General features: G+C 39.4%; 1 protein-coding gene and 1 long non-coding RNA gene across 3 annotated transcripts; both read right to left on the bottom strand.

Moving 5' to 3' along the window:
- Positions 1 to 5,529: 5,529 nt before the first annotated feature.
- LOC119561814 lies at positions 5,530 to 6,565 on the bottom strand. Its single transcript, XR_005221459.1, has 3 exons — positions 6,524 to 6,565; positions 6,360 to 6,464; positions 5,530 to 6,305 (listed from the first exon to the last, which is right to left on the bottom strand). It is a non-coding gene; the product is annotated as an uncharacterized LOC119561814 (long non-coding RNA).
- A 785-nt stretch (positions 6,566 to 7,350) lies between these two features.
- Positions 7,351 to 9,397, bottom strand: LOC119561812 (probable cytosolic Fe-S cluster assembly factor GE22682). Of its 2 annotated transcripts, XM_037875290.1 has the most exons (5): positions 9,373 to 9,397; positions 9,218 to 9,311; positions 9,038 to 9,139; positions 8,323 to 8,980; positions 7,351 to 8,268 (listed from the first exon to the last, which is right to left on the bottom strand). In XM_037875290.1, exons 2-5 carry the CDS (start codon positions 9,278 to 9,280, stop codon positions 7,649 to 7,651), a joined length of 1,443 nt encoding a protein of 480 aa, XP_037731218.1. In that variant the 5' UTR covers positions 9,281 to 9,311; positions 9,373 to 9,397; the 3' UTR covers positions 7,351 to 7,648. The 2 variants fall into 2 exon arrangements, with proteins under 2 accessions (XP_037731218.1, XP_037731217.1); XM_037875289.1 differs by lacking the exon at positions 9,373 to 9,397 and having other exon boundaries at positions 9,218 to 9,364.
- Between the last annotated feature and the right edge of the window lie 5,683 nt (positions 9,398 to 15,080).

Raw genomic sequence — 15,080 nt, 5'->3', positions numbered from 1 at the left:
TCCGTTTGAAAAAATCTAATAAGAATATTTTTCATCAAATTGGTTTTTTTCTTGTTTATTCCAATAAGTATGAAATATTTCGTATACGGATCTGAAACGAGTAGCACTTTTAATCGCTTAATATCTTCCAAATTTTTAAGGCAGAAAGTGTTATATATCAAAAGTTAAGGAATCTCAACAGCTATATGAATTAAAAATTAAAAAGAAATCGTTCGACTCAATTTTGAGAAAATAGTCAAAAAGTGGTTTTAAAAAATAACTTTTTGTCATAACTCTAAATTTATTCTATTCACCCAACTTTTTTATATGAAGGGTATTTAGAAAATGTTATTATCTTTTCAGGGATATATAGCACGTTTCTGTAGCATTAGTTGTTTAGATACTATAAGCATTTTAAATCTGTTTTTTTTTTTGGATTTTCCGCTAAACTAGCGGGTTTTTCCAAAAGTCGTAGAACAAACGTTTTCTAATTCAAGCTACTTTATACACTAATAGGGTTTCCAAAACCCTAAAACTAAGATGGGATGCATACAAACCCACAAACAAAGGGACAAACATTTTCATTTTGGGAAGAATAAAATCTTGTTTTGTGAATTACTTTTGAACGGGACATCTGATTTCAACAAATGAGGTGTCATTCGACGCGTATTTTCAGTAAGAATAAAACTAGCTAAACTTACTCTTTTGGCAAAAAATCGTAGGTATGAACGCGGATATATCGGAAACTATCACATATATAGCTAAACAGTCGGGGGCTTTTATCCCCACTATATCCAGCAGCTCCAATTTTATAAATTTTTACTTTTACACTTTCACCGCCTTTTCACCCAAACAAATCTATATTTCGAAAGTCTTGGTATGCAATCTTCTTAGTTTTTGCGATTCCTTTCGATTGGTGTATCACTCGTTACGATCGGTCCATAATAGCAGATTTTCAATTCTGCGGCTATATATAGTAGTTGTCTTCGCACGCTCTCTTGCGCGCTTCGCCACTACGTGTTTAGTTTATTTATATTATCGAATGTAATATCATTTTTCGTCACAACTGTTGATATCAGAAATTTTTGTTAAAGGCGTGTTCGCCACTACCTTTTACCTCGTTAAGAGGTGTTTTTGTTTGATATCAGAAGTTTTTTTTTTGCACAAGAGTTTAAGTACCCCAATATCATGACTAGGAGTCGTCCCCATATGGCTTTGCTTTTGAAAAACCAAACACACAGATTTTTGTTTGTTTTACAATATATATAAAATGTTATTTTGTGCGCCAAATCCGTTCGGTTTGTAAAAGAACGGCTCAGTGAGTTATATGTCCCAATACCTGCAAAAGTAATATACATATGTACTGTTGGGGCGGTGCGGCTTGATCGATGGAAATAGTTGAAGCCCCAAGACTGAATGGTACCCAAAAAACACGGGAGTACTTTTGGGGTTTTTTCGCGACGAGCGTAGGTGTTTATTAGTACACTTTGAAACATGAACTGCCTAAGCCTAACTTAACTTAAGCGCTCCAGAGCAGAGCGGAGACTTAGGGGAGAGATGGAGAGGGAGAGCGGACGGCAGTGCGAGCGCGCGAGATGTAGACATCTGGATAAAACTGCCGCTCGACACTGCCTCCTGAAATTAAACGCCCTTTTGACGTGAACATTCTCCCCCCCCTTGCGAGGACACCCGTAGCAAGAACCTCAGGATAGTAGGCTCAGGAACACGTTGGAAGTGTAGATCGGTCGTCCGTATGTAGGAGAGTGTGGTGGTCCTTTCCACACTTGTGGCAGTGATGACCACTACGGCAGGAGTCCTTGGTATGATTGTGAGCCAAGCAATTGGAGCAGTACTTCTGGATATGTACTTCCTGGAGCCGATTCTGGGGGCTTAGCCGTAGAAAGTGGTGGCACTTCCGTAGAGGATGGATCTTTTGGCAGACTCGGCATTGGTAGGATTTAATACCTCGAGTACGTCTGCCATCCAAGGATGGGTATGGAACCCAATACTCGGATGGAGTATTCTTAGGAGGGACTTTTTGTACGGAAACTTGCGCTGAATAGGACGAAATGATGTGTGGAACTGAGGCGGTTACTGGCCTTGGAGGGTCGGATGGAATCGTCGGAGTAGTAGGGCCGCTGTTTCGATGCAGCAATGTGTGATGCCGATCTTGGCAAGTGAGACAGTTGTGAGCGCTTGTGCAATCCCGGAATTGATGGCTACTTGCAAAGCAATTGGAGCACAACTGCTTCCTTTGAATATAGGCTAGGCGATCGTCTACCGTCATCTGTAGGAGGCGTGGACATATACGCACGGGGTGGTTCTTCTTGGAACACAGATCGCAGCCCTTGGGTATCGGAACTAACCTTGTGTTGAAGGAATTTATTTTTGGAAATTCTGCCACTCGATTTGTGTCTTTGGACTGGACGTGGTGGAAATTGGCAGATCGGAAGCTATCGACGGCCTCAAGAGTTCGATGGCGCTCTGTCAAATATGAATCAAGCTCAAGCCACGTAGGAATTTCGGCTTTATTTTGGATGGATTGCTCCCATAATGAGAGAGTGAGCTTTGGTAGTTTTGTCGAGCACATATAAACCAGGATAGGGTCCCAATTCTCAATATTAACACCGGAAAATTTTAAGGAAGTTAAGCAACCTTGAAAAGTGCGTTGAAGTTCCTTTAAGGCTGCTCCCGACTCCTGTGCTATGGATTGCACATTGAAAAGTGTTTTCAGGTGACTGTTCACCTGCAATCGCTTATTTTCGAAACGCTCAGTTAGGTTATTCCAGGCTGAGCGAAAGCCATCATTGGTGAGTGGGGATCTTGAAACTATGGAATGAGCTTCGCCATTTGTTTTTGAATTTAAGTGGAATAATTTTTCAACGGGCGTTAGACTCGAATTGTCTATGTATATTGCCGTGAAAAGGTCCCGGAAAGTCGGCCAGCGAAGATAGTCGCCGGAGAAAACCTCTGTGTCGATAGGAGGGAGCCGACAGCCATAAGACGTGGAATTTCGGGACGGAGTTACTGGAGCTTGAGGTATTTGGGAGGAGCCTTTTTGGATTTGTTCCATCAACTGCGCGGCAAATATTTCGTAAGTGGAGTACGTTTGGTAATACGTGGACTTTAGTATGGATTTTGTGTCTGCGGCGCTCTCGCCTGCAGATATAATGCTGTCGGAGCATATGTCGTATGCTGCCTTTACCGTTTGCCACAAGGAATTGAGGTGATCGCGACGGATGTTACAGGCGGATAACGTTGGTGTAGGAGCACCTGGAGCGTTCACAGTGGCCTCAAAGTGGATCAGACAGTCAGCTGTGGCCATAAATCGGGTTAAAGCGGATTTTACTGATGTTGCCATGACGTTAAATAATTTAGAATTTTAATTCAGATGTAAGGAAACGGATTGGAATCAAATTGGAATTTAGGAACCAATTAAGATTGTAAATATATACGGTCACACTGTCGGATAGGCAATAAATATTTATTATATCGGAATGTCGGACTTATGTAAGGAATTACGGACTTTAATATTGTTTGTTTGAAAAGAACACTTTTTGTGAGCTCTTGACCCACTGTGCACTGGCGATATACGTATGTATGCACACTGTACATATGTACATATGTGGGGTGCGAATAGCGGAATAACGTTGCGGGAATTGGAAAGACTTCGCTTATGTTTGTATGTCGGTGCGTTTGTTTGTCACCTGCACAACTAAATTGCAAACGATTTGCTGGAGTAAATTTGTGGATATTGTCACTTTGTTTTTAATTTTAGAAATAGTTTAGCCGTATTTGTAGGTCGAGAAAAGTAGTTGGAGTGGACTGTATTAGAAAAAAGTAGTTCGAGTGGACTGTATTAGATTGTTTTTGTAAATATACACATGCAGCAGGAACACAGTATAAAATAAAGAGTGCAAATCTTAAGGACAATCTTTATGATCGGGAATTTTTTACTGTGGCTGAGTTATATTTTACACACAATTGGAATTGAAAATATATTTGAGAAATATTTTTGTTGAATAGTAGCACTGAAATATCTTCTGGAATTGTTTCAAGTGTACAATTGTGGGCAAAGGAAACTGGAATATTGTCGGGAACAAGTAACGGAATCGAAATACATATATTAAATGCCGTTGCGTCGGATTAATCACTTTTGGATTTAGACAATATATCATACAGAAAGTTAGTCGAAATAGGGTTCGAAAAACTGGCGTATGACCGGCAATTATAGTAAGTGGAACTTATCTGGAGCGGTTCAAGCCTGCTGGGACAAAATCAAAGAAAACTCCAGGAGAGGAAAATCCAAAGATTTTGAAATCCGGCTTCGACTGGACCAAAATGTTGGGGCGGTGCGGCTTGATCGATGGAAATAGTTGAAGCCCCAAGACTGAATGGTACCCAAAAAACACGGGAGTACTTTTGGGGTTTTTTCGCGACGAGCGTAGGTGTTTATTAGTACACTTTGAAACATGAACTGCCTAAGCCTAACTTAACTTAAGCGCTCCAGAGCAGAGCGGAGACTTAGGGGAGAGATGGAGAGGGAGAGCGGACGGCAGTGCGAGCGCCCGAGATGTAGACATCTGGATAAAACTGCCGCTCGACACTGCCTCCTGAAATTAAACGCCCTTTTGACGTGAACATGTACATTTGTATGCACCTTTTGCTTGGATACTAAAACATACAAATCCATAATATTGCTTATTTCTGAAATGGTTCCTTTAAGAATTCTTCTAAGAGTTGTAAGAAAAGTTTTTCTTTCATTAGTTTTAAGTAAATAAATATATAATTCTAAGAAATGTATAAAGTCTATAATAAACTTTCACGTTCCACTTCGGCTTAACTTTATTCTAATAAGGTATGGGTTGTTTACATTCACATTCTAATGAGAATAAAACATCTAATATGAATATAAAACTTTTTAATAACAAGTTTTATCGCTTCAATTAATAGCACCAGTTTGGAATCTCAAGGGCTGTATAGTTTCAGATTCCAAGAGAAATCTGCCGTTTCTTACATTTCCCGCCGAACTAGCGGGTTTTTCCAAAGTGGCTTCACGCAAGTAAAGGACCCTGAAACCATAACAGATTTTCCGTTTGAAAAAATCTAATAGAATATTTTTCATCAAATTGGTTTTTTCTTGTTTATTCCAATAAGTATGAAATATTTCGTATACGGAGCTGAAACTAGTTGCACTTTTTATCGCTTAGTATCTTCCAGACGGTACTTGTTAGGGCAAAGTGTTTTATTTAAAAAGTTGAGAGATCTCAAGGGCTACATGATTTGAAATTTAAAAGGAAATCGTTCGACTCAATTTTGAGGAAATAGTCAAAAAGTGGTTTAAAAAAAATAACTTTTTGTCATAACTCTAAATCCATTATATTCAGACAATTTTACTATATGAAGAGTATTTAGCAAATTAAATTATCTTTTCAGTTCTGTAGCATTAGTTGTTTAGATACTATAAGCATTTTAAATCAGCCTTTTTTTTTTTGATTTTCCGCTAAACTGGCGGGTTTTTCCAAAAGTCGTAAGACAAACGTTTTCTATTTTAAGCTACTTTATACACCCATATTGTTTCCAAAACCCTAAAACTAAGATGGGATGCATACAAACCCACAAAGGGACAAACATTTTCATTTTGGGAAGATGAAAATCTTGTTTTTTGAAATTCTTTTGAACGGGGGTTTTGAATAAATGAGGTGCCATTCGAAGCGTATTCTCAGTAAGAATGAAACTAGTTAAACAGCCGGGGGCTTTTATCCCCACCGTATCCAGCAGCTCCAATTTTCTAAATTTTTACTTTTACACTTTCACCGCCTTTTCTCCGAAACAAATCTGTATTTTGAAAGTCTTGGTATGCAATCTTCTTAGTTTTTGCAATACCTTTCCATTGGTGTATCACTCCTTACGATCGGACCATAATGGCAGATTTTCAATTCTGCGGATATAAATAGTAGATGTCTTCGAACGCTCTCTTGCGCGCTTCGCCACTACGTGTACTGCCGTGCACAGTGATTCCACTTTTAAATTTAAATTTAAAAAAATTGTCAATAAAAAGGTGGTCAAAAATAGGGGGGGGGGGGGGGGGGTGTTAGTTAAAAATCCACGATTGTCCACGAGGGAGGGGGGTTCAAAAAGGGCTTACAATTTGTCCACGTGGTATATGGACGGCCTCTTTGTGTGCCGTGTTTCCATGCCAGCTCTACCAATACATGACTGGTAGAGCATAACACTCCGCGGCGCCCTTAGCCCTTTCCAGGGAACGAATTCTCAGCTTTGTCCGCGTAAAGTCAAAGACGGCGGCCAAGTTTTGGTCTTAAAAGCTGAGGAAAGGTAGATCAGTTAATAGGAGGACAAATGTAAATGATTATACTCACCGTATTTATTTATGTCTGTAAAACCCGAAATGTGTAAGTGAGTTGCCCCTGTGGGGGAGATGGAGCGGCTTCGGCCGACCGAGTTGGTTGGGTGGGAGCGCTTGGCTAAGTCAACGATAGCCACCAAAATTAACCAATTTTTCCGTCAAATTGTATTCATATACCTTTGTTTATGTTTGGTTCTTAGTGGTGACAGATAGTTTGGTGATGTGAGACATCGTAGTTATCAATGTTTCATGTTGCGAGCTTTGGCATTCGGGGTACTCCGCCCTGGGATAACATATGATTTATCGGCACTGCCACCGAAAAAAATGGAGTTCGTAACATTGGTTTGTTCTAGCTGCAAATATCTTGTACCTAGCACTTGACATGGCCTTTCGGAATGCTACTGGGAAAATATCCTTGCCAAAAACCTTCTTATCCTAAACTTAGAACAATTCTGAGTAGGTCTAGGGTTGTCATTATCCTTTTATGTGATCCTTTCCCCTCCCTGGTCACTTGAAACTTTTTATCGTCATATGTGCATTGCATGTTTAAAGTCCTTTAGAACGCCATGAAAGACTTCCAACGATAAAAACGGCATCAGGGCTCCTATTCACAAATGTTTGTATACAATTGACCCTGGTCCTGAAAATAATACATATATATTTATAAATAATAATACAAAAATAATATATTTATAATAATAAACTTACAAAATGTAGGTTTAAGAGACAATTCAGTGAAACAAGATTAATTAGATTGTTGAATATTCCATTTATTCGAAATAATTGTTGAATTTTATAAAACGTTATAGAGGTAAAAAAGAGCACTTGAAGTTCAAGATGTTAAGTGTGCCAACACTCAAGTTCGTCACTGTACATGGTAAAACCATATAACAAAAAATGTCAAAATGGGTAATTTAATGATTATTTTTCTTATCGTGTTTTGCGCTTCAAACTAATGTGTGGTTTCTTCTTCGCATTAAAAAGATTTTAAAAGCAGAGTGGCATTATTTTAACGGTTTATTAAAAAGTCAACCTGATCGGCGCAGCAGTTAGTTTTTTAACTTAAAATATTAAAACGAAAGATAATCAATTTATATTTTTTTTTTTTTGACCATCATTAGTATAGCTATAATAGGAACTCCAGCCACCGACCTAATTGTTGGAGTTCAGCCGACTGAAAACTGTAGCTCGCACAAAAAAGTTCATCAATCTACCAATGTAAACAAATAATATTGATTCCTAAAAACTTAACATATGCTATGACTGTAAATTTAACAGAAAGTAATGCAGAGCAATTTACTTTCACCACTTAATATTTAGAGATGTACTGAGCTGAGTTGTCACATCATGGTAACTAGTGTGAAGCAGTTTATAGGATTTTTCCGTTTGAAAGCCGTCCAGAAAATCGTTGTATATGTGTTTTGTTAAAGCGTTTTTGGGCTGGGATCGTGGAAGCTTCTGGTACATTTCCTCTAGTTGCTGGGTAAGCTCGCGAACATGCTGCCCGGTTATGGGTCGTACCTGTGCACCTCCGTTAATACAGCCTGAAGGACATGCCATAACCTCTACAAAATGGTAATGTGCACCTTTTCCACGCTTCAGTTTTTGAACCAGGTTTTGTATGTTCCGGAAGCCGTTGGCAATAGCAAATTTTAAGACGACCTTGCCATTCTTTTCAAGAATTATTTCTCGAAAGTCGCGATTTCTAAGTTGTTTGAACTCAAGCTTTTCCGGTGTTTCCTCGTTGAAGAGCTCTCGAGCAGCGAACTTGAATATGTGTTCTGCGTAACCACCAGACAGGGTCGCCTCGTGGGCCCACACCATGAATTCTGGTCTTATTTCAGACCAGGGCCAGTCCAGATCATCGGGGTCGTATTCCGCCAGTACTCGCTGGTGCTTGGTCAACATCTGTTCAACCTCAACTGCATATAAGTTACATTATTTTCAGGTCGAATGCTATGATTATCTCTCATTACCTGATGTGATTACACAGTCCACGTCCTGCGCATTGTTCAGTTTGCTGAAGAAGTCATCACGAGAGGCCTCTAGCTTCTTATCGTAGCAGGGCATCACTGTCACATGGTAGATGCGCGATCCAGGAATATTCAGCTTGTCGGCTAAGTATTGCTTCACTAGCACTCCCATTATTTGCTGCGGCGATCGGGTGGTGGCAACGAAAGGCAGTATGAAGTTCCCATGAGTCTTTTCCGCATAGCATACCCACCCCGGACAAGAAGAGGTGAGCATGGTCGAGGAGTTGTTTTCGCGGTACCGTTCCATAAATTCCTGACGACACTCAAGCAGCGCTAGATCATCGGCCACTTTGGTGCACAAAACATAGTCGGCTCCCAAACTGCGGAAGTATCCTGTTAAATGGCGCGCAGCATCCTCCGCTCCCATCTGATATCGATGAGCTAAACTCAGTAAAGGCTGGGTAGCCACAGTGAACACAATGGTATGCACATTATCGCACTCCCCACGCGCCTTTTTTTTTGAGTTCTCAGAAAGGACCTTGAGAAGCTCGTCCAGGCTTTGCTGGTTGATCAGAACGCCTTCGGCGGAAGTTATACACCCTGAGCAGGCCAGGCAGTCTTGCAGAGTGATTTCTACTTTTTGAAGTTTTTGGTTACCACTCTGCAATAGGATTTCAGATTGTGAAAGACTAATCCGGAGAGCTTTAAAGCTACCCACCTCAGATTCCTCAAAATAGCTGTCTCCCTTTACGGTGATTTTGGCTCCAGTCCTCGACGTCAACTTGTCTATGAGCACGGTTTGCAAGGGTTTAATGCAAATCTATGTATTCAAATATTTTAAAATTTACATATACTTCGCAAATATGTACTTATATGCTAATATTATGTAGTACTAAACCTGTGACGGCGTGATAAAGTCATCTATATCGGTGAGCTGTAAGGCTCCACTGAATCTTGACATGGCTTTACTAAGGTTCCTTTAATAGGAATTACTGCAACAAAAAGTCTTAAAAATATGATAGGGGTGAACGTTAAAAAAAATGATATAAGTACCTGTAAATAAATACCATCAGTAACCATATATATACAAATAATCTAAAAAAAAAACTGTTATATCCTCTTCCCACTGGATCTATCCAACTTACGTCATACAGCCTATTCACACCGAGGTGGTTTCCGCTTCAAGCCTAGTACTCAGATCGGCTAAGAGTTTCACTAGTCAAAAAATCTTATTCTTTGTAGTGTGACCGAAGTTTTCAAAGTTCACCCGCAATGCATGTAGCATGGTCTTACTGACAAGCAGCTGGGTTTGGTGCCAAACGGAAAACAAAACAATTGGAGAAATTTTAAAAGGAGGAGTCTGCTGGTACACAAAGAAATTAAATTAAAAATAGATGGAATGTTCAACGAATGTTTTTATTTATGTAAATTAGTTGTTTAAAGCTTCCTTTTCGTCCCACGGATGCTTCGCCATCTTTCCCGCGCCACCGCAGTCCAGCTCCGAGTCCCAATAGGCATATTGGACCTTGAGGAAGTGGGAGCCGGATTGGGAACAGGGTTGATCCGCTGATGCTGCAGGAAGTCGCCCAGCATCCTGACAGTGGCTGGACATGGCTTCTCCAACTGTTCCTTAGCGGGCGCCCTATTTTCCTCCTCCCTGTCGAAGGCAGCGCGTCCTCCAGCTCCGCTTAAGCTGCCAAGTAGCTGGTGGTTATGGTGTACGGAGTCCTAATGGAGAGGTCTTCTTCATATTACTGGTGGTTCTGCTGAAAAGATACTTCTATTAGTAAAACGCAACCAAATTATTTTGGCTAGATCTTACTTTCTTTGCCAGGACACGCCCGGCAGGATGTCCATGTAGAGAGCGAAGTCCCACTCGGCAAGTTCCTTCCCACTGGGATTCTCTAGTGGATCTCCTCCAGCACTTCAACTATTCTGTGGATTTGCCCCTGTTGTGGTATTGCTTCCTGTCGGTCAAATCCCACAATAATGGGCAATAGCTTGGATTAGGCGTCCTCTTCCATCTGCACTGACCTCCTTTAACCGTTTTTGGGGTTTTTCTTCCATTTAAAATTTTTAAATTCCCCACCGCCTCTGCACGAACACCGCCAAAGATTAAATTTCTTATTCTTTGGGCCGCGGCTAACGGCGTTCATCGAAAATTCACTCCCGAAATCTGGTATTTTTTCTGGTATTTCCTTAGCTCATCTGAGTACCACGCTGAAAAACAGACCCGACGAAAACCTTTAGCCGCCTGTTTGCCTCTCGCTCACTCCTATGGTTAGCTCGCGGCTTCAGCGACTTTTCCTTCCCAAAGCCTAGTACTCAGATCGGCTAAGAGTTTCACTAGTAGAAAGCCTAGTACTCACATCGACGAAAACCGCGAGCTAACCATAGGAGTGAGCGAGAGGCAAGCAGGCGGCTAAAGCTTTTCGTCGGGTCTGTTTTTCAGCGCGGTACTCAGATGAGCTAAGGAAATACCAGAAAAAATACCAGATTTCTCGAGTGAATTTTCGATGAACGCCGTTGGCCGCGGCCCAAAGAATAAGAAATTAAGATGTCCGTCAAATTGGCGTCGGTGACTTAGCGGCGCTGGCGGAACGGTGGAATCTGGAACACGGGGCCAATTTTTATTCTTTTATTTTCTCGGCTTCTTGGGGCCGATTCGAAAAATCTTAAATGCAAAATTGTTTAGAATAAAAATATCTATCGATCTAGATAGCTTGCAAACATATCCGACTTCTAGAAATGTATTAAAAATCTATTTAAAAAATCGGATCCCCACAATTTTGTTTATTGCTCCCCTCACAGAGGTTGTACCAATATGCACGGTAAACCTGGTTATTGGGCGTTAATTCAAGTTTCTTGTCAGAAAGTATCATTGAGCTAAAGCCGTCAGTTTTTGAGAAAATAGCTTAACAGTGAAGGCACCTCGGATTTTCCCCATACAAAAAAGGGGGGCAAATATTAAATTGCACAGGGCTCCACTCTCAGACGTTGTACCAACATGCACGGTATATTGGCAGATTGGGGATCGCCCAAAGCAAGTTCAGTGCAAAAATCATAACGATAAAGCCGTCAGTTTTTGAGAAAATCGCTTTACAGTGGGGGAAGATAAATAATTAAAAGAAGTGGCGCCAGATTAAAATTTGAACCAGTAAGTTCCAAGACATGAACCACTATGTAAAAAATGTATTCAGGACACTAACCATATGGGAAAAAAATTATGTTTCGACGCTATCCCTATTTTTAATTAATTTGACTTTCACAGACGTTGTACCAACATGCACGGTACCTCGTTGGAAAGGAAATTCATTTTACTAACTGATAAATGCGGTTCGGCGATCGAAAAGCCGTCAGTTTTTGAGAAAAAAGCATAGTTCCTTGTGGGCATCTCATATGATAAAAAATTTTATGCAGTTCCACCCTGTTCTACGCTCCCAAGACACTAACCATATGGCAAAAAATTATGTTTCGACGCTATCTCTATTTGTAATAATTTTGACTTTCACAGACGTTGTACCAACATGCACGGTACCTCGTTGGAAAGGAAATTCATTTTACTAATTAACAAATGCGGTTTGGCGAACGAAAAGCCGTCAGTTTTAGAGAAAAAAGCATAGTGCGTGGCTTGCATCTCATTTGTAACAAAATTGTTCCACCCTGTTCTAAGCTCCCAAGACACTAAGCATATGGGAAAAATAATGTTTCGACGCTATCTCTATTTTTAATTAATTTGACTTTCACAGACGTTGTACCAACATGCACGGTATATTAGCAGATTGGGGATCGCCCAAAGCAAGTTCAGTGCAAAAATCATAACGATAAAGCCGTCAGTTTTTGAGAAAATCGCTTTACAGTGGGGAAAGATAAATAAATAAAAGAAGTGGCGCCAGATTAAAATTTGAACCAGTAGGTTCCAAGACATGAACCACTATGTAAAAAATGTATTCAGGACACTAACCATATGGGAAAAAAATAATGTTTCGACGCTATCTCTATTTTTAATAATTTTGACTTTCACAGACGTTGTACCAACATGCACGGTACCTCGTTGGAAAGGAAATTCATTTTACTTATTAACAAATTCGGTTCGGCGAACGAAAAGCCGTCAGTTTTTGAGAAAAAAGCATAATGCGTGGTTTGCATCTCATTTGTAACAAAATTGTTCACCCTGTTCCAAGCACCCAAGACACTAACCATATGGGAAAAAAATAGTGTTTCGACGCTATCTCTATTTTTAATTAATTTGACTTTCACAGACGTTGTACCAACATGCACGGTACCTCGTTGGAAAGGAAATTCATTTTACTAATTAACAAATGCGGTTCGGCGAACGAAAAGCCGTCAGTTTTTGAGAAAAAAGCATAGTGCTTTGTGGGCATCTCATTTGTTCCAAAATTGTAACTAGGAACACATTAACCTTATATCGATACCCTATATCGATACTTCGATAAAGGCAAGCTGAAAGTGTGGCATCACTCCCGATTCGCGGGAACTTTTATTTACCAAGAAAATGTCGAGGGTGCTGCTGGTGAAGTGCGTAAGTAATTTATATGTATTAATTTAAACGAACTGTTAATAATTTTTTATTCCCATTTACAGAACGTCGACAAGTTCATCGTTGGAGATGGCGAGGGAGGGGCTCCCCCCCCCAAACGCAAACAACCAAAGGCCAAAAGGCCGCAGAAGCGCCGCAAGACTGCAAATCAGGAGGCGGCAAAACAGGAGGCGGCAAATCAGGAGGCGGCAAATCAGGAGGCGGCCAGCCAGGAGGCGGCTAGCCGGGAGGCGGCTAGCCGGAATGCGGCTAGCCGGGAGGCGACTAGCGAGAAGGCGGCTAGCGAGAAGGCGGCTATCCAGGAGGCGGCCGTCGATAAGGCTGATCTAAAAATTTCCGAATAAATAAATACATATGAAGAAATAAAAACATCTAAAGTAAATGCGTCGAATTTTTATTTTTATACCCGTTACTCGTAGAGTAAAAGGGTATACTAGATTCGTCGAAAAGTAAGTAACAGGCAGAAGGAAGCGTTTTCGGCCCCATAAAGTATATATAATCTTGATCAGGATCACTAGCCAAGTCGATCTAGCCATGTCCGTCCGGATGAACGCTGAAATCTTGGAAACTATAAGATCTAGGCTATTGGGATTTGGCATGCAGATTCCTGAGCTTCTTACGCAGCGCAAGTTTGTTTCAGCAGCGTTTATTAAAAGTAAGGAAAATATCTAGTTTTTTTAATTTTATTTTTTGTAGGGTATGACAAATTCGTGTATTTTGTACAAATTCTGAGTTCCTTAAACGGGGTCAGCTACACAATGCTGTTTCCCACCGATTTTCATTACAATTATTTTTTTATAAAATACACTAAGGAAAATATCGAGTTTTTTTAATCTTATTTTTTGTAGGGTATGACAAATTCGTGTATTTTGTACAAATTCTGATTTTCTTTAAACGGGGTCAGCTACACAATGCTGTTTCCCACCGATTTTCATTACAATTATTTTTTTATAAAATACACTAAGGAAAATATCGAGTTTTTTTAATCTTATTTTTTGTAGGGTATGACAAATTCGTGTATTTTGTACAAATTCTGATTTCCTTAAACGGGGTCAGCTACACAATGCTGTTTCCCACCGATTTTCATTACAATTATTTTTTTATAAAATACACTAAGGAAAATATCGAGTTTTTTTAATTTTATTTTTTGTAGGGTATGACAAATTCGTGTATTTTGTACAAATTCTGAGTTCCTTAAACGGGGTCAGCTACACAATGCTGTTTCCCACCGATTTTCATTACAATTATTTTTTTATAAAATACACTAAGGAAAATATCGAGTTTTTTTAATTTTATGTTTTGTAGGGTATGACAAATTCGTGTATTTTGTACAAATTCTGAGTTCCTTAAACGGGGTCAGCTACACAATGCTGTTTCCCACCGATTTTCATTACAATTATTTTTTTATAAAATACACTAAGGAAAATATCGAGTTTTTTAATTTTATGTTTTGTAGGGTATGACAAATTCGTGTATTTTGTACAAATTCTGAGTTCCTTAAACGGGGTCAGCTACACAATGCTGTTTCCCACCGATTTTCATTACAATTATTTTTTTATAAAATACACTAAGGAAAATATCGAGTTTTTTTAATTTTATGTTTTGTAGGGTATGACAAATTCGTGTATTTTGTACAAATTCTGAGTTCCTTAAACGGGGTCAGCTACACAATGCTGTTTCCCACCGATTTTCATTACAATTATTTTTTTATAAAATACACTAAGGAAAATATCGAGTTTTTTAATTTTATGTTTTGTAGGGTATGACAAATTCGTGTATTTTGTACAAATTCTGAGTTCCTTAAACGGGGTCAGCTACACAATGCTGTTTCCCACCGATTTTCATTACAATTATTTTTTTATAAAATACACTAAGGAAAATATCGAGTTTTTTAATTTTATGTTTTGTAGGGTATGACAAATTCGTGTATTTTGTACAAATTCTGAGTTCCTTAAACGGGGTCAGCTACACAATGCTGTTTCCCACCGATTTTCATTACAATTATTTTTTTATAAAATACACTAAGGAAAATATCGAGTTTTTTAATTTTATGTTTTGTAGGGTATGACAAATTCGTGTATTTTGTACAAATTCTGAGTTCCTTAAACGGGGTCAGCTACACAATGATGTTTCCCACCGATTTTCATTACAATTATTTTTTTATAAAATACACTAAGGAAAATATCGAGTTTTTTAATTT

This window comes from Drosophila subpulchrella, unplaced genomic scaffold, assembly GCF_014743375.2.
Source record: "Drosophila subpulchrella strain 33 F10 #4 breed RU33 unplaced genomic scaffold, RU_Dsub_v1.1 Primary Assembly Seq370, whole genome shotgun sequence".
NCBI lineage: Eukaryota > Metazoa > Arthropoda > Insecta > Diptera > Drosophilidae > Drosophila > Drosophila subpulchrella.
Note: the sequence above shows the minus strand (reverse complement) of the source record. Positions and strands in the feature narration are given on the sequence as shown.

Bases quoted from the DNA above. Each gene is read 5' to 3' on its own strand.
- LOC119561812 (XM_037875290.1), bottom strand. From the start codon at position 9,280: ATGTCAAGATTCAGTGGAGCCTTACAGCTCACCGATATAGATGACTTT. The intron at 9,140-9,217 runs GTTTAGTACTAC...TTGAATACATAG, and splicing joins ACTTTATCACGCCGTCACAG to ATTTGCATTAAACCCTTGCA. The intron at 8,269-8,322 runs GTAATGAGAGAT...ACTTATATGCAG, and splicing joins GGACTGTGTAATCACATCAG to TTGAGGTTGAACAGATGTTG.